This window comes from Drosophila melanogaster, chromosome 3L (assembly GCF_000001215.4).
Source record: "Drosophila melanogaster chromosome 3L".
Taxonomy (NCBI): Eukaryota; Metazoa; Arthropoda; class Insecta; order Diptera; family Drosophilidae; genus Drosophila; species Drosophila melanogaster.
In genome coordinates, this window is record NT_037436.4 from 8,137,647 (window position 1) to 8,159,029 (window position 21,383).

The 21,383-nt window shown below is 41.9% G+C and overlaps 3 protein-coding genes across 5 annotated transcripts; 1 reads left to right on the forward strand and 2 right to left on the reverse strand.

Annotated features, from left to right (window-relative positions):
- The first annotated feature begins 161 nt into the window (after nucleotides 1-161).
- mus301 (mutagen-sensitive 301) lies at nucleotides 162-4,368 on the forward strand. The gene is made up of 7 exons (NM_139921.4): nucleotides 162-986; nucleotides 1,046-1,498; nucleotides 1,556-1,761; nucleotides 1,837-2,439; nucleotides 2,959-3,837; nucleotides 3,910-4,044; nucleotides 4,106-4,368. Exons 1-7 carry the CDS (start codon nucleotides 191-193, stop codon nucleotides 4,187-4,189), a joined length of 3,156 nt encoding a protein of 1,051 aa, NP_648178.1. The 5' UTR covers nucleotides 162-190; the 3' UTR covers nucleotides 4,190-4,368.
- Nucleotides 4,222-14,167, reverse strand: CG13676 (uncharacterized protein). Of its 2 annotated transcripts, NM_001274631.1 has the most exons (10): nucleotides 14,111-14,167; nucleotides 13,522-13,656; nucleotides 8,730-8,805; nucleotides 8,362-8,549; nucleotides 8,200-8,294; nucleotides 7,779-7,893; nucleotides 7,360-7,493; nucleotides 5,762-7,064; nucleotides 4,966-5,172; nucleotides 4,222-4,897 (listed from the first exon to the last, which is right to left on the reverse strand). In NM_001274631.1, exons 3-9 carry the CDS (start codon nucleotides 8,767-8,769, stop codon nucleotides 5,050-5,052), a joined length of 1,998 nt encoding a protein of 665 aa, NP_001261560.1. In that variant the 5' UTR covers nucleotides 8,770-8,805; nucleotides 13,522-13,656; nucleotides 14,111-14,167; the 3' UTR covers nucleotides 4,222-4,897; nucleotides 4,966-5,049. The 2 variants fall into 2 exon arrangements, with proteins under 2 accessions (NP_001261560.1, NP_648179.3); NM_139922.3 differs by having other exon boundaries at nucleotides 4,966-7,064.
- A 2,867-nt stretch (nucleotides 14,168-17,034) lies between these two features.
- On the reverse strand, nucleotides 17,035-21,254 carry CG42445 (uncharacterized protein). Of its 2 annotated transcripts, NM_001274632.1 has the most exons (3): nucleotides 21,111-21,254; nucleotides 20,943-21,033; nucleotides 17,107-17,933 (listed from the first exon to the last, which is right to left on the reverse strand). In NM_001274632.1, the coding sequence occupies exon 3, from the start codon at nucleotides 17,539-17,541 to the stop codon at nucleotides 17,278-17,280; it is 264 nt and encodes an 87-aa protein (NP_001261561.1). In that variant the 5' UTR covers nucleotides 17,542-17,933; nucleotides 20,943-21,033; nucleotides 21,111-21,254; the 3' UTR covers nucleotides 17,107-17,277. The 2 variants fall into 2 exon arrangements, with proteins under 2 accessions (NP_001163378.1, NP_001261561.1); NM_001169907.3 differs by lacking the exon at nucleotides 20,943-21,033 and having other exon boundaries at nucleotides 17,035-17,933.
- Nucleotides 21,255-21,383: the final 129 nt, after the last annotated feature.

The window sequence follows — 21,383 nt, forward strand, 5'->3', positions numbered from 1 at the left end:
AACACGAAAAGAAGAAAATCGTATACCGTAAATGTTATATTTATAAATAAAAGGAACGATCGTTAGGGAATACGACTTTATCAACACTTAAGTTGAGACACGATCCCGGTTATAAACTTGGCTTACATGCTGCAGCCCTGGCCTGAGTTTTCCTTCATTTTCACGCGAAGTTCACACTATTTCGCGCCAAATGGCAAATAAGCATAATTTGTGCAAAAAAAGAAGTTTGGATTTGAGCGAGGAATCAACAAGCGAAAGCCATGCCAAGCGTCAGTGCACCGAAAACCTCTTTTGGCCGGAGGGCGAAGACGACGACAGCTTCTTTTCCAACGCGCATCTGGAGGATTTGCTGGACGGACGAAAGGAGGAGCTCTTTGGCACGCAAGCAACCACAAGTACCAACAAGATGACGCAAAGTGGGTCGGATGATGGACTGGGACTCTTTGCGGACACATCCTTTCCAAGTGCACAGAGTGTTCCACCCAACAGTGCCTCTAAACCGGATGAAGCCAGTGCACCAACTGATAAACATCAAATCGACCTGGCGGACGAGGAAAACGCCGACAAGCTGTTTAAGAAAATCAACCTCAACGATCTGAGCATTGCCGAAATGGAGGATATTTTCCATGGCGCCGATGATTTTAGTGATCCCATGGTTCAAAACACACAACTCTTCTTGGACGCAATGACCTTTAAGAAGCCCAAAACACCAGAGAAGCTACTGGCCCCCCTTAAAGACGATTCCATGTCTTTCATTTCCAAATCTGTGATTGAGGGCCTAGTGCAGGGCACTCAGTATGTGACCTGCGAAGAGCTGAAGAACCAATCCCTCCTAGATCCAGTCAATTGGGAGACTCAGGCTTTTGCGGACTTCGAGAAGAATAACCAAGATATAGACAAGTTTCCCAGCAAGGGCGAATTCTATGGCCTGCCGGATAAGGTCAAAAAGATGATTCTGGAACACAAAGGCATTAATAGTCTTTATGGTATGACTGCTAATTGAAAACCAATATAAGCTTAGTTTACGATCCCATTAATTCCGCAGAATGGCAGGACGAGTGCCTAAATCTACCTGCCATCAGGCAGCGCAAAAATCTGATCTACGCTCTGCCCACAAGTGGTGGAAAAACTCTAGTAGCCGAAATCCTTATGCTGCGTGAATTACTTTGCCGCGAACGCAATGTGCTGTTCATCCTGCCATATGTGTCGATTGTCCAGGAGAAGGTGAGCGCCATGTCTCCATTTGCAATCGACCTGGATTTCATTGTGGAGGAATACACGGCCGGCAAGGGCAAGTGTCCGCCTCAGCCGCGTCGCAAAAGACGTAGTCTCTTCATTGCCTCCATCGAAAAGGGAGCTGTTCTAATGGACAGCCTGATAGACGTACAACGTCCTCATGAGATAGGTCTGGTGGTGGTGGATGAACTGCATTTGATAGGCGAAAAGGGTAGAGGGGCCACCTTGGAGGCTTTCCTTACCAAAGTGATGTTTCTAAATGGTAAGTGGATATTTTGTGGTACTTTTTGTACAGATTAATGGAATTTTTGTTTTCTAGCCAATATTCAAATTGTTGGCATGAGTGCCACAATAGGAAATCTCAGCGAAATATCCTCTTTTTTGAATGCTGATGTATACACCAGGGGCTTTCGCCCAGTTGAGCTAAAGGAGTACATCAAATGTGGCCCCGATTTGTTGGAAATAAATTCGGCTGGTCAAACGCTGGAGGAGATATTCGTCCCCAGTCGCAGTGTAGAGTACAATGTAAGGAATATTCGAATTAGACGTTTGGAAAATGTTGCCGAAAGTAAAAGATTTTGATCTAATTTTTATTTGCAGTACAGTGAAGCCGTCAAACGCGCCGATCCCGACCATCTGGCTGGTTTGATAAGCGAATGTGCTCCGGAACACTGCTGCTTGGTTTTCTGTCCTAGCCGCAAAAACTGTGAGAACGTGGCGCTACTTCTCAGTCGCATTGTGCCAAAGCATAAATTTTTTGAGCATCGGCGTAGCGAGAAGTTGGATCTAATGGATGCCCTGGACAAGATGTGCGGCATACTCAGCCCGGTGTTGGCGAAAACCCTACCCTACGGGATTGCCTATCATCATTCGGGCTTGACAACCGATGAGAGGAAGTACATTGAGACTGCGTATAGATTTGGAGTCGTCACAGTCATTTGTTGCACCTCCACTTTGGCTGCAGGGGTCAACCTACCAGCCAAGCGGGTAATCATACGTGCTCCTTATGTGGGTCAAGAATTTCTGACTTTGTGCAAGTATAAGCAAATGGTGGGACGAGCAGGTCGCGCCGGATTGGGTGAAGCTGGCGAGAGTATCCTGATAGCCCAGAGCAAAGACAATCTGCTGGTCGGACAAATGCTTTTCTCGCCTATGGATAAGGCTTTAAGTTCCTTGGATCAAAATGAGGCAGTTGGACTGCAAGTAAGTTTTTAATTAGCGAAAATTAGGTGAATTTTTTACGCAGATCTTGATGAGAAAGAAAATATTAATTTTGTTAAAACACTCATTTTGCATTTTATCGTTTGTTTAAACGTAAAAATTTCCGGAGTTTCTCTTATTTTATTTACTATTTTTTTACTTACACCGATGAATATTTCCTTAAATTGCAATTATTTTTTTAAAATCGCAGATTTTTATGTAGTTTCTTGCTGTCACTGACTTCCTAGGCGAAATCTGTTTAAAGACTGAAGAAGGGAAATGAAAAGTGTTACCTTTACATTTTTCTAAACAAAGTGACCGCGTCCTAACTACCAAATTTGGCCACATCCTACATTATTGCAAAATGTGCTTTTAATTTTGCTGATCCCTTCTATATAGATTTGTAATTTTTTTTTCAAATTGGCAGTAATGGGACAGAAGGCAGTTCTATCTCTTTTTATGCTTTTATTTGATTAATCCAAATTACGATATGCATAAACATAATATAATTTTTTTCCCTAGTCGCTTATTCTCAGCGTGGTTGGCTTGAATTTAGCAGAATGTCGTAGAGACTTGAATCGGCTGGTAAACAGCACACTGTTGTCTGTGCAGGCCAAATCCCTGGAGGTGGCCGTGAACGAGATCGTGCTCCGTATTCTCCGAGAGATGTTCAAAAATAAAGTGCTGCAGCTTGCCGAACCGCAGGCGAAATCTAAGATCAATTCTTCGGATATTATAACATCGCAGGATGTTAGTCAGGCAAATAGGCCCGCTGGCGATCGACGTTTGCTCATTGGACAGTCGACGCCATTTAAGCTGACCAATATTGGAAGAGCTGCCTTCAAGGCGGGCATCGACTACAAGCGTGCAAATGCCATTCACAAGGAGCTCAAGCAGGCCCAGCAGCAGCTCATTCTGACCAACTACTTGCACCTACTGTACCTTGTCGTGTGCTTTAACTCGAACGAAAGAGGAGACGAGTTGTTTCCGGCAGATGCCAGCATTCTGTTTGGAGTTTACACCTCGCTTCCACTGGACTCGCAGGCAATGTTCAAACAACTTGGATTTACAGAGGCCCATGCAGCTAGGCTATTTAAGACGCAGTCGGTGCAAGGTCCATTGTCCCTGCAGCTGAATCGCCTCTACAAGGTGCTTATTCTGGCGGATATACTTAACCTCCTACCGATTCCCTCCGTGGCCAGCAAGTACAACGTGGAGCGGGGAACTCTGCAGCATCTGATCAGTCAATCCACAGCAGCGGCGAGTGCCATTGTTCGCCTGTGCGAGGAGCTGGAAGAGTTTTGGTGCTATAAACCATTGTTTGAGCGGATCTTGCACAAAATGGATCGATGCGGCACATTTGAGCTGGAGCCGCTAATGGAACTGCCAGCGGTTAAGATCGTGAGTGGCAAAATAATCTTGTCCTTAACAGAAAAGTAGATATGACTATTCCAAATTGCATTACTCTTCTAGAATCGTGCCAGGCAGTTGTATGCTGCGGGTTTTCAAACCATTGGGGATATAGCCAGAGTGAGGCCGTCGCACTTAGTCCAATCCTTAGAGCACATGCCGCTTAGAGTGGCCACGGAAATTGTCTCGGCAGCAAAGGTACACGTTGTTCTTTTGATTCTGTAACCCATTTAATAAGCTTATATTGGATTCCTTCTAGATAATTTTAATGAAAAAGCTCGACCACCTGGAAGAGGAAACGGAGAACCTGAAGGACTGTTTAAAAACGTCTGATAAAAATTAGCAGGACGTAAACACAAGTAAAAACAGCAGCTTAAGTGGGTTTTAAATTTATTTCAGTTTTTGTTTTGATTGTTATGCACTCCGATTTAAGTCTTGCATCTGGGTTCTCTACAACGAACACGATCTCCGACGAAGCTTAAATATTATAGACAATTTGTATGCAAATTGCAGTTTTAAATTAACACATTAGGTATTTTTCATTCTATATGTAAATCAAGGACATCAATGCATATTTTCCTTATTGTTCTGTTCTGCTGGATATTTTATGTTATGCTTCTCGATTAATTGGACATAATCAAGTAGGAGGGAGTTATTTTTATAAACTACTAGATACGAGCTAGCAGACAAATTCGCAAGCTGCTACTATCACGACATTTGAGTATTATACAACGTATATATAAGTAGGGGGGTTCTGGACATATATAGCTCATACAGCAAAAATAGCATAATCGATCGAAGGTAAATTTTGAAAAGAGCTTTCTGCAGAATGTACCCAAAAAATTCTCAGATAAATGATTGCTGTAGGTTATCATCGGTTATGTTGTTTTTCGGCGGCTATTGCTTCATATGTCCCGAGCCATTTCGAATTACGAGTACGTTTTGTGCGGCTAAACGACTAAAGTAGACACAGATTTGTTTAAGAAGTTGGAGCCGTGCACCAAATTGGAACTCTCCTTGTGTTGGGGAAACTTATTTACAGCTGAAGAAACTGAAAACCAAAGATATGACACCATTTTACTACATATGCTATGCTATGTTATCAAACTAAAAACGCACCTTATTACAAGCGAACTTTTCAGTAGGCAAAGTCATCGTAGAAATGCTGGGCAATCCGTCCGCCCAGCGGCTGGTGGCTCCGGCTCACTCCCGACCCGGAGACGGCTCCTCCGCTGGAAGGTCCGCCGGCTGCTCCTCCGGCAGCAGCGTATTCGAGTCGATGTGGACGCGCGGTTTGCGCCGGGACAATAGCCCGCCTGCGTATATCTGTCGACGAGAAATAGGAATCACTATGATAGCTCGCTGCTTGCGATGCGGATGCAGGGGCGGATGCTGAAGCGGATGTTGGTGATTGATACGCTGGCTGATAGGCAAATGGATTATAGGCGCTAGCATATTGCCGCTGCGATTGCTGCTGCTGCTGCTGGTATGGAAGCTGATGCGAATGAGGATGCGGATGCTGGGGCGAGAGCGGTTTCAGCGTGGGATCGAGCGCATCGTTCAATGTCACATCGTAGTCGTTCTCGTAGAGCTCGTCGAGATTCAGTTTTGGTCGCTGCGGTTCCACACGCTTAGGCGTGGCGGGCAGAGCACTGCGAGGCGGGAGTGTCGTTCTGGGTGGACTGGGCGATGGAGGAGCGTCCTCCTCGTCATCTTCACCGCTATCAGGATTACCCCTCAACAGAGGAGCCCCATGCTCGAGCAGACGCACTCCCGAAATGGTGGAACCCATGTCGATGGGCGTGCTATCGGTGGTTGGCAATGGTTTTAAGGCCACACCCACCGGCTGAAGGCCACGGGGCAGATATGGACTGCCGCCCCTGGATGGTAGGAAAGGTCTCTTGACCACACGTACCGAGGAAGGACGTTGGGAAAAACCAGCGCCAGCGTTTCGCCCGCTCAATGAATTTGCCCGCGATCTGGGTGCAGGTGCTTCGTCCTCGACGGCTTCCACTGGATGCTCCAGCTCCTCTTCGTCCTCTACGATTGGTTTGCGTGGACGTGGTGGCGCTGTGGGCTTCCGGGTAGTTGTCTTGGCTCTCAGTCTCTGGTTTCTCAAGGGAGCTGCTGTGGAAACGGGCGCTGGACTCTCCTCGTACTCCTCATCCTCGAAGTCCACATCTGCTGCTGGGACACGGGACCTGGGGGCCAAGGGACGCTTGCGCTTTCTCAGAGGTTCCGGCTCCGCCGGCTCATCGTACTCCTCATCGACGGGCTTCTTGTCTGTTACTGGTTTGCGCAAAGTGGTTCTGGTGGGCTTCTGCTCAGCCCGAGATGCTGGCGTACGTCTGCGAGGAGTGTTTCTAGCTGGAGGCTGTTCGTAGTCCTCCTCCACCTGCTCTTCAGGATAGTCCTCCTCCTCTTGGGCACTGTTGGATGGTGCCTGTGTGGTGGCCGTGATCTTTTGCACTGGATAGGAGAATTTCTTCTTCTCATTGATGGGAACAGGTCGCGCAATCCTTGGCGGAGCTCGAGGACGAGCATAAACGGAAGCGGCTGCCGCCTTCGGAGTGATAAATTCTGTCAATGGCTTTGGAGTAGTCTTCACTTTTTGAGGCGTTTGCTCCTCGGCGGCCTCCACCTGATCTGCACTGTTATAGGGCTTTTCATATTCATCTAGGTCGTCCAGTGCGGATGATGGAGTTGTCCTCTCCTTTTCACTTCGCCTCCTGCCCAATGGACGATCTTCGTTGAAGCTGCGTCGTTCCTCCACTCGTCCTGGTTTCCGGGGAGATATCTTTCGACCCGCCGTTCCTGCAGTGGGTTTTCCTCTTGGTCTTTTACTTGGTCGCTCGTCGTAGTCCTCATCCAGTGCCTCCTCCTCATCGCGGTAACGATTCCTATTGCGCCGGATGGGTTTCTTGGCCTCCGTTCGCTTGTCATCGTACTCATCATCGTACTCCGGCTCCACTTGGGGCTTCCTTTGACGTGGTCTTGGCTTTGGCCGTCTCACGGGTCGCTCCTCGTAGTAATCATCCTCGTACTGATCCTGATCCTCGTAGTAGTAGTCATCGATGGGTCTGCGATTGTAGGGTCGTCTCAGCGGACGCTGTGGTCTCTGAGGGCGACGACGAGGTGCAGGTGGCAGAGTGGGTGGCGCTGGCGTAGTTGTGGTACTCGTCGACGTGGTAGTGGTGGCCATATAGAGTTCGTCGTTTCTGCAGAAAGGTGGAAATGGTTAGCATTAAATATTACTATTACTATTCAAATTATTCATATAAGCTTGTAAAGATGCTATTAAGAGATTCCCATTTCAGATTACTTTAAATTAATTTAGTCATTAAATACAATAATTTAACACTTTATTTGTTTATATTCATTTATTTTAATTTTGTACAATGTGTCTTCACTCCAAATTGAGATAGTTAAGATATTATCATATTAAGATCTTCAAAGCAGCAAAAGTGTTTATAGTTTTGACTGGTTAAGGGGGTTCCCTTGAGAAGGTCTCACCTGTTCCAGTATTTCTGGGATCCCTCGCAGTCCACATCGGATGCAAAGTGGCAGATGAAGGTGCGCTGGTCGAAGGCCGTGAAGTTGGCGCACAGAAAGTCGTGTCTTATGCCATAGACGCAATGGTGATAGATCTGCAACGAGTCCAACTCTGGTTAATCACATTTGGCCATAACTAATCCGCTCTGTAAGCCATCGTTTAGCGCTTCTTTTTGCCCGCTTTTGAGGTCAAGATCGAGGCGCAAACAAGTTTTAGTTTTTGGCGTCACGTCGCCAGTTGAAAAAGAGAAATTGCTGGCCAGGCACAGAGAGATTGGGTTGGGTTGGGTTGCGCTTGGTTTGTGCTCGGTTTGTCTAGGCATGATGACCAATTATGTTACGTCGTTGTTGCCCAGACAAGGTCACGCCGGCTAGCTCACCTGGCACTTGTACTCGATGGAGGCATAGAAGCCATCGTGCAGCCCCTCGCACTTGAAGTGGATCTCGTCCATGGGCGGCACAGTGGACAGAAATGGATAGGTCGACAGGTTGTAGCTGTGCAGGAGGATAGAAAGGATACTCTGAGTACGTTGATAGTTGATTTGTATCTATAAAATACCTAAGCTAAGATAATCTCACAGTAATAAAAGGTTTAAAAGCAGCAGGTTTTACAATGAACATGTAATTCCCTTTCTAAATATTTTTGGCTTTATGGCGTACCATAATAATTATTTGGCTAAAAGAGGCTCTAAAACACCCATCATTAACTTGTTTTATCGTAAGAGTTATAGATTTTACCTGTTTAACCTCAGCATTTACAAAATATGCTCAAATATACCAAGATTTGGAAACATGTCTTACCCTCTCAGTTCCCTGGGCAAATTGGGATCCCAGATGTAGTCGATCTGCGGGATGCCAGTCAGCTTGGAGTTTTTCAACAGAGTGCCATTGTCCGACTGAAAAAAAAGGCGGGTTAAAAGTCAGTGGCTGAGGCAATTCCTTTCCAGAATCCAAGCTTGTCACCTTGCTACCGTCGCTACTATCTGCGGTGGGCACTGGCTGCTCCTCCTCCACTTCTTCCTCCTCGACGGCCGGCGCTTCCGTCGTGGTGCTGGTGGTGCTGCTCGTGGAGACGGGTGTCTTGGCAATGGACACCTTCTTGAAGGGCAGGGCGGCATCTGTGGAGGCCAACAGGCTCAGCAGCAGCAGCACTGCATTGAAAGGGAAACGAAATTGAAATTAATTAATACTTTACAGTTGCCCCAAATTGCATAACACATCAAGGATTGGTATTATGTCATGGTCCGGTTCGAACAACAAGATTAAGTGGTTTTTTGCGTTTTGATTCAAGTGTCCTTCGATCCGATCCAATCTGAATCAATTTAACTCACCTGTTGCTGTCATTAACAGCCAGCCTTTGGCTTTTTCCATCTTGAAGACTTCAGTTCTGTGCCTGTTGTTTGATAACTGAAATGAAAAATGTACATAATATTATGTATATTTTTGAGTTTCGGACACACCCACACAACTCGGCGTAAGATTTATGTTCCCTCGAAGTCGTTGAACGCTTCTAAAGCTAACAGAATATAAAATAAATCACGACATTCTTCTTCATGGATGGTTTCAAATTGAGTTGTAAGCTCATGAGTTCTGGATTCAACATAATCTTGGCATTCAAATCACGTCCCATGATTAACGCTACTTTCAAAACTTTGTCATTCAAGTCGGGAAGAGTCGATTCTATTTTGAGAAGGGAACCACCTCATGCAGAAATGCATTCCATCCCAAATTGGTTGTAGAAAGTGTTCTTGGCTAAACTTTTGTATTTGGTTATCTTTTCGATTTTGTTTTCCATCAGTTTTGGTCCGAGAAAAGTAGTGAAATTTCACGCGAGGAAAGAATTTCAAAATCTTTTGAAGAAAAATCTAGATACAATTAAAAATATAAGATTTAGCCTAGGCATATGTGCATTTGAGGTACCTAAATCTTTTACTAATATTATTTCATGCTAATATATGCAATTGAACGATCTCCTTGTTTCGATTTTACTTATATTTATTTATTGATATTTTATGAATAACAAAGTTTATAACGAAATGGTATTGCAAAACGCATGATTCACCGTCTAAATGCGGCTTCTTTTCTGTACAAATCGACCAATTAAATAATGCCCCAACTGCAAATTTTGCGCACACACTTATTGTGCGCACTTTGATCAGCTTCACTTTCCGATTTCCGTCTCGGGTGTCGAATAATTGCATAATTAGGTTTGGTCGCCTTCAATGTCACTTCGGTGGGTTTCGGCTTACGTAAGGAGAGCGATTGCCTGGCTGGGCGAAATTGAAAGGGTGGTGGTCAGCGCAATGGCAAGTAAATAAATAAATACCTCGACCAAATACACACAACACAATGCATAACTATAACAAATTGAAAAGCGAGCGAGGGGAATTGATACTTTCATTTCCAATGCGTTTTTTCTCCAAGAAACTAAATGCAAAACGTTGGCTTGGGGAAAAGATCATTGAAGCATTGTAATTTGGCAGTCGATAGCCGCAGTTGAATGCAATTTGTATCTTCCAAAAAGCGTTTTTATTGTGCATTGTTCGAGCGACGTCTCCTTGGACTCGCACACGGGGCGTATACTTGATGGGCATTATGAGGCTCCTTCTCCTCCTTCTCCACCTTTCTGCATGGCACAATTTTTCTGCTCAGTTTTAGTGGCCATAAGCTGAAAGATTTTGCCGATCACACCCCGTTTTGGTGCTGTTGTTTAACCAAAAAGTGTGTCGTGCATTTTAAGTGGAGATTTGATTGGATTTGATGTCTTTCGGCCTGGCTTTCGGCTTATTGACTGTTTGCCAGTCTGTTTGTGCCTCTCAGCTGGTTTGCACTTTTTGACATTTTGCCCGACTGTGTGGGCCGAGTACGGAGATAAATATCTGACTAAATATGATAATGGTTTTGCTTTTGACAGAGATAACAACTTTGATGGAAGCGAATGAGTCAATAAATGCCCCAATCGAAATGTCAAAGGGTTCTTGAGAAGTGCACAAATGATTTCGATTGTACTTTCAGATTTTTCTGTGGGCGTTATGTGCTTTGTTTAATTGTTGACTGTGGCCTTGGTGTTTTGTTTTGATCAGAAATTTTAGTAGAAACTTAAATATTAAATGGTAAACAATCTTTAAATTGTATTAGTTCAGCCTTTTTGATACAGAAGCTCTGTCTGTTTCAAATCTCTGACCAAAGTATGGAAACATATTTCCAGGTTCTCCATCAGGCCTACAAATCCATCAACTTCTGTTCACCTTTTCCCATATTTTTCATTTATTGACCAAAAGATCAGTGAACAGGTGTCTTTGGGCATCGGTGATAAATTGACCTGTGATAAACTAAATGAATTTATGGCTCTGCTTTTTTGTACACACATAATTTCGCATTTAGTGCAGCACATTGTTCGTTAATGAAATATTAACTTATTAATTTCAGTCGTCTAATCTTTTACAGCCCACGGAGAAATCGGAGAGGCGAGACAATAAATGAGGTCTCGAAAAGTCGATGCCTGGTCTGCTTGTCTTGGCCAAGTTCAAATTCAAGGCTAAGCACGATGACAAATACCGGTGAGTTGTTATTATTTTTGTAGCTGCCTTTGTTTCGGAACTAATTGATGAATCTTTGGACACGTTCGACTGCAGAGAAATAACAAGCTTAAACGGAAACCATAAAAAAAAATCCAGATCTGGTTTAGGAAATTTGTATTTAATTTGTGCTTTTCAAAAAAATGTATTCAATTTTTAATAGAACATTTGCATGAAATGCCCATCATAATGGCAAAAACCGACGTCGACATTTTCCTTGAAACTTTGCAAATTTTTCCATCTGTTCGGAGATTCTCCGACTTTGAATCGTTTTTGTTTTTGTTCGAAAACAATAAAAGGCGCCTAGAACCAAAAGCCTCGAAGGTTTCGCTCCACGCAGACACAATGAGCAATTAAATTTGAGTTTTATAATTTGATTTGATTACCTTGTTGTTTAGATGCATCATGGCCGTAAGCAAAAGCGTCTGGAGGCAAACTCTCGTTTTCGTTTACAACTTAATGCGTGCATATTTTGCTAATAAATTTCTTCGACGTCAACAACGAGTTTTGTGGATCGAAATTTATAACCCGGAGTGGTCGCAATCCGGTTGCACGATAGAAACAGAAGTCGGTGACAAGTTTCATATGCTCGTTTTTTTTTTTGCTTTTTTCTCAGTCTGCCATCATCTCTCTTAGCCAGTTGCCAGCTGGCCAATACAAGTTGCGGGTTGTCATAAGAAATTAGCATCTTTATAGGATGTTATGAGAGCTCGCCTCTTGGGCACTTTCAAGGTCGCCTTTTTTTCGATGGCTTTTCGGTGCAGTGCAGACTCCAAAAGTCGATCGGTTTTTGTTTTTTTGGTGGCACTGAATGGCACCGAAAGGTTTTTGAAAATTTCGAATAGTTGTGAATTGTTTTACGGCTCACTTGGTTTTTACGATTGCAATGCATTTAATTGCCGTTTAGTTTTATGAATTATTAAAGCTTTGGTCTGGTTTACTACAATAGTTCACAGGAAGGGGAAGCTCATTCTTAAAGAGTTAATTAGAATTAACGGAGCATAAATTGTGTTAATTATAATTTGTTTCGACTATGACTAACGGAAGCATTCAATATTTTGATTGTATTCCTAAGAAGGTTTTTTAAATACTTTATATTCATGACATTCAACTAACTAAAATTGATTGCAACAATATGAATAGTATAAAAACAATTCTGAGAAGCGCTGTGTTTTTGTTGAGAAATATCTGAATTGAATAAAGTTTAAGCAGTTCCTAGAACTGAATCAGTAAAAAAATTTAAGAAAGTCTTGATTTTAATTGTGTTAGTTATCATTTGTGGATTTGCGCTCATTAAAGGCATTTGTTTGTTTTTTATATTACTTGCCGCTTTGACAATTTGTTAGTTAACTTTCCGAGTAAATTTCCTGCTGCACCTAATTACTCTTATTTCTTTTATCTATAACCCAAATCTGTGATGTACAAAGGCACCATAAGGCGCTTTTCTCGGCTTTTCCTCGCCTTTTTGCACTGCACAGCATCTTCATGCAACAAGTGAAAACAGATTTTCCTTTTTTTTTTCTCTGCCCCAAACAAATCAAAATCAATTTGTGTTTGTTTTATTTTTTAGTTGCATTTGGTTTTTTATGCATTTACTAAAGCTCTTCGTCAAATAGGTTTAATCGCCCATTCCGGTTGGCCAACTTTTCACTCTGACCCGAACATGGCCAAGAGTTCAGTTCCCAGACGCACACAGCAAAGTATTATTTAACTTCTACTCTGAGACAATTAGGCAATGATAATTGCTGAGTTTCTTAATTGTGGAAAATTGTGAGCGGTAGAAGACTGCGAGGCGAAGAAATGGAGAGTGAAAAGCGCCAAATAACTGGATGAAAGTAAAATTTCAAAATTTCATTCGCTGCTTGTGGCTGCTGTGTGTTATTTGTAGTTGTTGTTGCTGCCGATGATGAAAGTAAAATCTTGGCTCAGTTATGTTGGCCATATTCGATGTGGTTGTTATTGTTGTTGTTGCTCGGCGAAGATGCGCAAACCATTCGAGCACCTCCTCACACAAACACCAATAAAAATGGTAACTGCAAATTTTGAGGCGGCTTATACGTGTATCTTTTGTGGCCAATAGAGTTTGGGGCGGGTGTTGAAAGGGGTGGGGGGGGGGTGAGTATCTAACAATGTACAAGGCGCAGAGAAATAATTAGCAACGCCTGAGATCATTTTTGTACTTTTGTGTTGGCAAAACGCCTTTTTGGCCATGAGAGTTGGTAAATTTTGCAGCACAGAAAGAAATAAGATTGTTGTAAGCTAAAGGAGTAGTTTTCTTAAATATATTAATAAGTATGTGTTCCATTAGCTTATCTGATTTTACAGTTGCAATTACCCTAAAAGTTTATAATCTGCAGCAAATAAAATCTTAGCAATCTTAACAACTTCTTCGCTTAAAAACAAAAATGCCGGAAATAGGTGAGATTTTCTTTCGGTGTAGCAGGAAGGGTGTTCAAATGGGTGTTTTGGGGGCCCTCAAGGTGTTTGACTTGCGGATAAGCTCTGAAGAGCACTCTAACAAGCGAATGCAAATTTTCAAACTCACCTCTTTTCAGTCGATCCAAATTTGTTGAGTGTAATCCACAAAAAGGGTATATTGTTATTGCATTGGTTTTCAATGCTCGTGTTGATGGTCGTTTTCCAAATGTTTCCAGCTGATTTGTTTGAGTTTAACGCGTTTCTTAAATGAACAATAAAAATATTGTAGCCCCATAAAAGTTGGCACTAACACAGACGCAAACGCACGCAAAATCACACAAAGGCAAAATGCATTTATGCTTTTTTCTATGCTGCACTTGTATTAGTGTTGCAGTTTTCCTTGTGTGTGTGTGATTGAGTCTGCGCCTGTGTTAGTGCACTTGTGGAAATTTTTATTGTTTTTTTTTACTGATTTTGTAACTGCCTTTGCGGTTATCTCTGTTCGAAACGAACCATAAGCGATTAAGTTTCAGCGATTTTATGCACTATATTTTATTTGAAACACTCTAGGTAATTTGTAGCATATTTTATATGGGCATTTTGCATAGGATTCGTTCACTTGATTTTATATAATTTTCTCAACTCTCTCACGCACAACGACACCCGTGTGTATATAGTGTGTTTATATGGATATTCGATTGGTCACGCCCACTTACTTAGAGACCAGCTGTGCTGGCTGCCGTTCACCTGGCTGACCGCTTGCAGACTGAAATTGCAGATCGTATTGGCCAACTCGGAGTTGGCATAAAAATGGGAATTCGGCTGGCTTTGCGTTTGCCTTTGCTTTTCCGTCGAAAGCTCATCGCTCGCTAATTTTGGTCCGTCTGCGCCGCTGAAAACGGGTTTATTGCCGCTTCGATGCCGACTTTGCGCATGCGCAGCACGTTGTCACCGAATGTTGGAGAGTCGAGAGCCGAGATCCAAGAGCCAAGAGCCCAGAGGCCGCACAAAAAATCCGGAGCGGATTGGAGCTAGTTGAAGCGTTGGAGCATTGGAGAGCCGTACAGCTGGCTCTCTAAGCCGAGCTTTGATCGCCTCCGTCTCTGACTTTGTCCATTTTCCTCTGCCAACATTCTGCAATCGGATTGTCTTTGAGATTGTGTTTGCCTGTGTCTTTGCCTTTGGCTTTGGTGATTTTGTTGACTTTGCTCTGCTTTTGGAGCGTGCTGCTCACTTGGCGGCTGCCCGATAATCGGGCTCAACAGGTTTATTGATTAAGATTTGTCAGACTTTTTTCTCGATGTGATTTCTTGCAAAATATTGAACAAATGTAACAGAAATTAAAATGGGTTTATGGGAGCAGTTGGCGGAGAATTTAATTTAGAAGTTATAAGACCAACAGGAATGTATACATTGTATGTGATCTTAGGAAAGTAATTTATTTAAAATTGTGCATTTGGAATTTGATATCCCAATGATATTGGATTCGCATAATAAGCGAACTGAGAAATTTAGTTTATTGGGACTAAATGCCTAACAAAAAATAGATATGATAACATTGCAACCTATAATATAAAACAAAAACAGTTCAATGCCTAAAAAAATACTTTTTGATGGGATATTTGCCAAAACAAAATTACACTTTCATTATTTAAGTCGTACTTCCGATTGCAAGCAGTTACTTTTGAGATTACTTAATAAATTGATCGTAATCCATTATCGATTTGCCAACTAATATGCCAGTGTGCATTATTTATTTTTTAGTGCCCTAAATGCTTTTCTTTCTTTCATTTCCTCAACTACCGTGGTGACCGCAATGACATAATGGTAACAATAACATGGCCAAATTACGGTTACGGTTCAATTAATGAACCGCGTTGGCCCAAACGAGCTGAAGCCATCTGCCAACGCATTAGTCACAAAAACAGGCCCTCAGACTCGGCTCAGACTCGCCATAGTAAATAAACGAAAATTGTTTAAACGCCTCATGAATTATTGCGCATACGCCGCGTGGTCCGCTCGTTCGAGTGCCTCGCTTCGTTTGGCAATTAAATGCTGGCCGCGGTAGTTGGTCAAGACTGCACTTCGAGCGGGATTTGGATTTTCATTGACCGAAAACCACAGATCGAAATTCATTATTCCGCTGCGAATGCAAAATAATGCAAAACACTTTGCGGCTATCCTCATAATGGAATCAATCAAGCTCCGTTCACCGCGGCGTATGGTATGTGTATCTCTGTCCCATTCTATTACGTCACTAAGTACTGCAGCTTTGGCTTAGAGTACACTGCGAAAAAAAAGGAGTGGTAGGCGTTTTTAAAATGTTCACACACTGCTTGGTACATATCGAACATATATGTTGTTGTTCCATGGGGCTTAAAATATTTAGTAAAATAAAAAAGAAGATCATTCTTCTCAGTGCAGCGGCAGTAGCAGCAGCATTACTAGCAATAATGCTGCACTGCATCTGCGCCCGTTCCGCATGTGAAAGTTGAATTTGAGCACTGAGCCCGGCTCAAGCGAACTGAACTCCACTTGGCCCGCCTGGCTATTCAAATTGGAATAGACCCACGATCAGCTCGGCTCGGCTTGCAGTAAGTGTATCTGTATCTCTAAATGTATCTGTATCGGTAAGTGTATCTGTAGCACGCGGAATTGTCGAGTGCTTTATCGCCCGCGGCGTGTGCCTTGTGGCTCACATCTCACAGCTAGTTACGTTCAACGTATCTGTATCTGTATTTGTGTCCATGTCCCTATATCTGTGTGTGAGAATGAGAGCACCGTGTCGCCCGGCAGTTTATATGTGTTGAGTTGTGTGGGTCGAACGGTTTGTTGAACCGGTATTCCACATTTGTTGCAGGTAGCACTCACTAGCGTGTTGTAACTACTACTTAACTGGTCGGCAAGACACCAACAACAAGCCATCGATCAATAGATCCATAGCCCACAATTGCCAGGTATTTTAGATGTATCTGATAACATTTCCATTTCGTGAAATTTACACTTGTTCGATAGGGGTGGTCCGTGATAACTATAAACTATTAACTAACCAATTTATAGATCGAAAACGTTTCCTTTATTTTACTAAGTATTTAATATTATTAAAAATTCTCTGAGCTTTTTTACGATTAAAAGATAGCAATATGTTATTGAACTTTGGTTAACTTTGTTGCCTGCGAGTTCTGTATTATAATCCATTACCAGAAATGGTGCGTCTGGAAATTTGCAATTATAATTCCGAGAGCAATAAAAATCCAGCAGTGAATATAAACAGGCAATTAAAATAAATAAACAGACATTAAGGAAAAAGTCTTGCTTTGTTTATTTAGTTTCAAGGAGTAACTCCTCAATTATGAATATTTCACATATATGTATAAGCACTCTGAAGAATTCTTTAAAAGGCCCATTAAGATTTCATTTTATATGGCACTTCCTTAAGTGCCACTTTTGCAATGGCAATGTATTGTGGCAATTTCTTGCGGCGGTTCTGTTTGCAATTAGCCCAAATTCATGAAAACCCAACCCCAAAAGCGAGTTTGAGTCATTCTTATTTGCCCAGCAGATTCGAATGTAATGAACGAATTTGATACCTTTTTGTGCATGGCTTGGTTAAAAAAAAAGCAGTTCAACTTGTTTTTTTACAGCTCCTTACTGTTATTGTTTATTACATATAAAGATTGTGTTTACTTTGCAGCTTTTTTTTTTTGCTTTTATTTTTGTTTTGTATTTTCTGTTGTTAAATGCAACTGGTTCGATTTTACATTCTCTTGACGGGAGCCTTGAGTTGTGGCTGCCTGAATTGAATTGCAATTCCGCGAAAAAGCAACCGATTCAACTGTTCAGCTTTGCGATTGACCTTGACAAGTGGCTTCAATCCAGTCGCTTAGAGGATGAAAAAGTTCACCACGAAGCGAAACACCTTGCTCAGCGTGCTATTCGATTCAGGTCGCTCGGGGGATTCCTCCCTGAGTTCGGCACCTTCCACCAGATGGGCGTCCAGTTCGGCCTCCAATTCTGCTCCATATCGCAGTATGTACCACTCGGCCAGGAAATAGATGACCAGCGTGATCAGTGCAAACTTGATGTAGATCTTAAAAATGTCAAGTATGTGAAGGAACAGCTGATGCAGCAGCTCCATTAGATCCATTATTGCGGCCCACGTTGCGTATACGTCATGCAAAACTTTGGGTCTATCTTCGGTGTGTTCGGGGTTTTGCGATTTCCGAAATGAGGTCGTTTGTTGTTTGATGTTAGCTCTATTATGCAATCGCTAGTCCAAACTTATCGAGCTGATGATGCTGCTGCACATTTCGCTTTCGGCCGCTTGACTGATGTCGCCTCATTTGCATTTGATCGCGTTAATGATCGCGGCACAAAAGTGCGTTTTTTTCTCAATAGATGTATGTATCTCTCAATGGTCAGCCATTGGGCAGGCGCCTTGATTATGCTAATTTGTTTTGGAGCATCGGGTATTATCACAGCGGTCGGCCTTTCTTTCTCCTTTCTTCGCCGTTGTCTCGGACCCTCTAAAATGGCTTTCTGTAAATACAAATTTCGTTTTAATTTGATTGGAAATTAATTTGATACACACACAAAGCTAAACGAAAGGTAAACAAATTGGATTGCGAAAAAGTGGTCCGCAAATGGGAGCACTAGGTGTGATCGGCATGGGATCTTATGGAGATTTCATGCTTGGGGCAGGTCGGATTACTTAATTAGCATGGAAAATGATTTTTTGGCTAGATTGAATATTTAGGTGGCGGTAGATAAATGTGTTGGCTGTGGAACCAGATCGAATTTGTCAGGCTAAACCTTGGGCTTTTGGTGCATAGATGTTGTAATAAACTATAAATTATAATGGAGAGACAGAATAAAAGAAAAGGTAGTCGAGTTCATTAAAAAAACCAAACTACAAATTTTCATAATGGCATGAAAATTATTGTAGTAAGTAAAAATGTTTATTTTTCTGAGAAAAAACAAACAACCATTACCAAAATGATTGAACTGGTAATCTCCATATTGTAGTCATTAAAAATCAATTCGATATGTCCGTCCTAAAATAAGCATATTAAACTTGTTTGGTAAAGCGTTGGCCTCATAAAAAGAAATCAATCAATTTTTGAAAATAATCAAGTTCAATTCACTTCACCTGCTTTTTGGCCCTGGTAATGAACGAATTATCATACTTTATATCATTGAGAGATTAATTTTAGACAGTTCAAAGATCGGTCAAAAATGGCAGCCACTTAAACCCTAATTGACCATGTTTTGAAACTTATAAACCTAAATGCTATAAATGGCCACCACTTCATCTGCCAATTGGCACTCAAATGATCATTATTATAGTAAAGTGACCCCCTTTTTGGATGACTACACCCCTGCCAGCTGCCATTTCTCAGCGGGCAGATCGACAATTTCGAGACAGAGCCAAGTCAAAACTGGCCGGAGATTGCATCTTTTGGATTTGAATACACTTGACAATCGCTTAACGCAAACCGACTTAACCTTAGTCAAGACGAGATGTTCAAAAACCCAGTGGGGGCGAGGGAATCGGAGGAGGCGGAGGAGCCAGAGGAGCAGTTGGAGTCTCCTCTTCGGCAACTCGATAATCGCAGCAATTATACTAAGCACACAAATCAACTTCAACTTGGAGACCCGTTCCAAAGATGTCTCGCTGCTGGAGCACTGGGAAAACGAGCCGCCACGAAATGTTTTGCATTAATTTCAAAACGCATGCGAAAAAGACGCAACATATTTATAAGACAGGAAAAAAACGCAAACTGCATTGGGCAAAAAATTAAAACCAGTTGCAAATATGGCATACAGAGTGGATAGCCTTCGTTTCTGGGAAGGATTTCGATCTGTCCAGCCGATTGGTACATGCCCAAGTTGAACTGTCGCATCAGCATAAGCGGAGTCTCGAGAAGATTCGTCTCCAAATTGGGCAAGAAGATTTCGCAGAAGCCGCACACATCTCCACATCCGACGGAGACGATGAGTTGGATCTGAAGCGGTGGATCTACCGGTTTTTCGAGATCAGACCCAGACACCTTGAAAGACCTTCTGACATTTGCGAATTGTGTACGCTGCCTTTATTTTTCGGACACTGGTCACTCGAGAATGCCCTTTAAAAGTAACATACATAAATCAGTGCATCGTAAATTTTTGTAATTTTTAGAAGTGCCTCATTACAATTTACCAATAAAGTGTGGTACCATCTATGAATAATGATCGTTTTTAAAATCTTTACAGCTGCAATCTAACTAAAAAAAAATTTTTTGTATATGCCACTTTAATGATTTTCCGTGTTTTAATACAATCGATTTTTTTTTTTAAAGAGCATTAAACTTTACTGACTTAAATACAGCATCCCCTCTGGTAAATGAATTTAATTTGCGCAATTTATTGAAGACAATTTCAACACCGTGAAGTCAAGTTAATTAAATAATTTCTTGTTTTGCTCCGCCTTCGTATATTTTGCATGAAATTCGCGTCACATTGTAAATTATTTAGTTGCATATTAATTAGTGGACACTTCCAGCAAACCGTAACAAAGAAACAACAAGAAAAGCCAAATATTGTTTAAGCCACTTGCATAATGCAAATGGTGTTAACTTGACTCCAGTTACCAGTTCATCGTTGCCTTTTTTCATCGTCGTGTTTTTTTTTTTTTGTCTAGCCCATTAAAAAACGTGAACCGAAATGTGGGGAAAAACAAATGTGGGTGAATGGTCAAGAAAAGTAACATTTTGTGATTTATAATTCCCAGCAAAGCGAGGGGCGCACGAAAATTGGTGTCACACTTTGTCCCTCTTTCGGTTAATGACTGAAATTGAAATAGACTTTTAATTTGGCTTTTCAGTTTCGTTTCGTCTTGGATTGGGCTTTGATTTGGATTTGGGCTTTTTAAATTGGTTTTCATTTGCCTGCAGACGCGTTATTTCCGCATCAGTTGAAAGCGGCCTATTTCTTATGCACGAACAACTGGCATTGCGTAGGTGTACTATGTGTACATACATATGTATATACATACATATATAGATCATATATAATTACCGCGATATAATTTCGCCTCTCTGTACGCGGAAATGAAGTCTCAATACCCCGTTGTGGCACACAAACTCGAAAACTTGAACTACTTTTTCGTTTTGAACTCACTTTTTACACTTATTTAAATTCGGCTGCATAATCCAGATTGCAGAAGGTGTTACAAAACGCTTGGCATTAGTTAAGTCTTCAACACCTTTAGGTTTTTAAAAAATTTTAACATTATTCGAGCAGGAAAAATTATCTAAGTAAGCAGTAATGGAAAGTTCAATCCCTAATCTTACCATTATTACCATTTATGGATATACTTATGGATATACACCCAAAAAACCATTTCGAATATGAAATGTTCACTGCTATATTTAATTTCTTACCCCATAAAGCCTACTCACTAATCTTAGATGACCTGTTAAGATCCCAACACCCACATTTCCTATAAAGCCCTTAATGGGAATGTTAATCCGGTGAAGGGCGATTAGCTAACTAGTTATGTCGACTAACCATTGTCTGCTTCCTTTTCCCATTTGAACGACACAGTGAACATTCACCATCCGTTTAGGCCGCGTTTTGTGTACACTTCCCCAATTTGCTGCTGTTTGTACTCGCATTGTAGTTGGATGGCAGACAAGGCCTTTATCAAAAGATCATTTGTGGTGACGCCAAACTCACCGCATTATTCATCCATTGCGGCGTATTATCGTCTTATCAGGTCAGTAAACAATATAAAACACAAACGGACGTAGCACATAGAAATATATTTTAACAATTTTTAAGCTTCTTCTTTTTAGTCGGATCGAAAGCGCTATAACATATGTTTGCCAGCTGATTGCTGTCAAGATGAGCTTTAAGAAGATTTCGTGTGCGAGTGAGACAACTATGAGTTCACAAGTGAGATCGCAGAAAGCTTTCATTTGAAGCTTGGATGCTACATTTGAATAAATA

What these genes read in the sequence shown, in the direction of transcription:
- mus301 (NM_139921.4), top strand. Translation starts at nt 191, where the DNA reads ATGGCAAATAAGCATAATTTGTGCAAAAAAAGAAGTTTGGATTTGAGC. An exon ending in GTCGCAGTGTAGAGTACAAT is followed by an intron (nt 1,762 to 1,836) that starts GTAAGGAATATT and finishes TTTTATTTGCAG; the next exon opens with TACAGTGAAGCCGTCAAACG. An exon ending in AACTGCCAGCGGTTAAGATC is followed by an intron (nt 3,838 to 3,909) that starts GTGAGTGGCAAA and finishes TTACTCTTCTAG; the next exon opens with AATCGTGCCAGGCAGTTGTA.
- CG13676 (NM_139922.3), bottom strand. Translation starts at nt 8,769, where the DNA reads ATGGAAAAAGCCAAAGGCTGGCTGTTAATGACAGCAACAG. An exon ending in ATAGTAGCGACGGTAGCAAG is followed by an intron (nt 8,295 to 8,361) that starts GTGACAAGCTTG and finishes CTTTTTTTTCAG; the next exon opens with TCGGACAATGGCACTCTGTT. An exon ending in TTGCCCAGGGAACTGAGAGG is followed by an intron (nt 7,894 to 8,199) that starts GTAAGACATGTT and finishes CCTCCTGCACAG; the next exon opens with CTACAACCTGTCGACCTATC.
- CG42445 (NM_001169907.3), bottom strand. Translation starts at nt 17,541, where the DNA reads ATGGATCTAATGGAGCTGCTGCATCAGCTGTTCCTTCACATACTTGAC.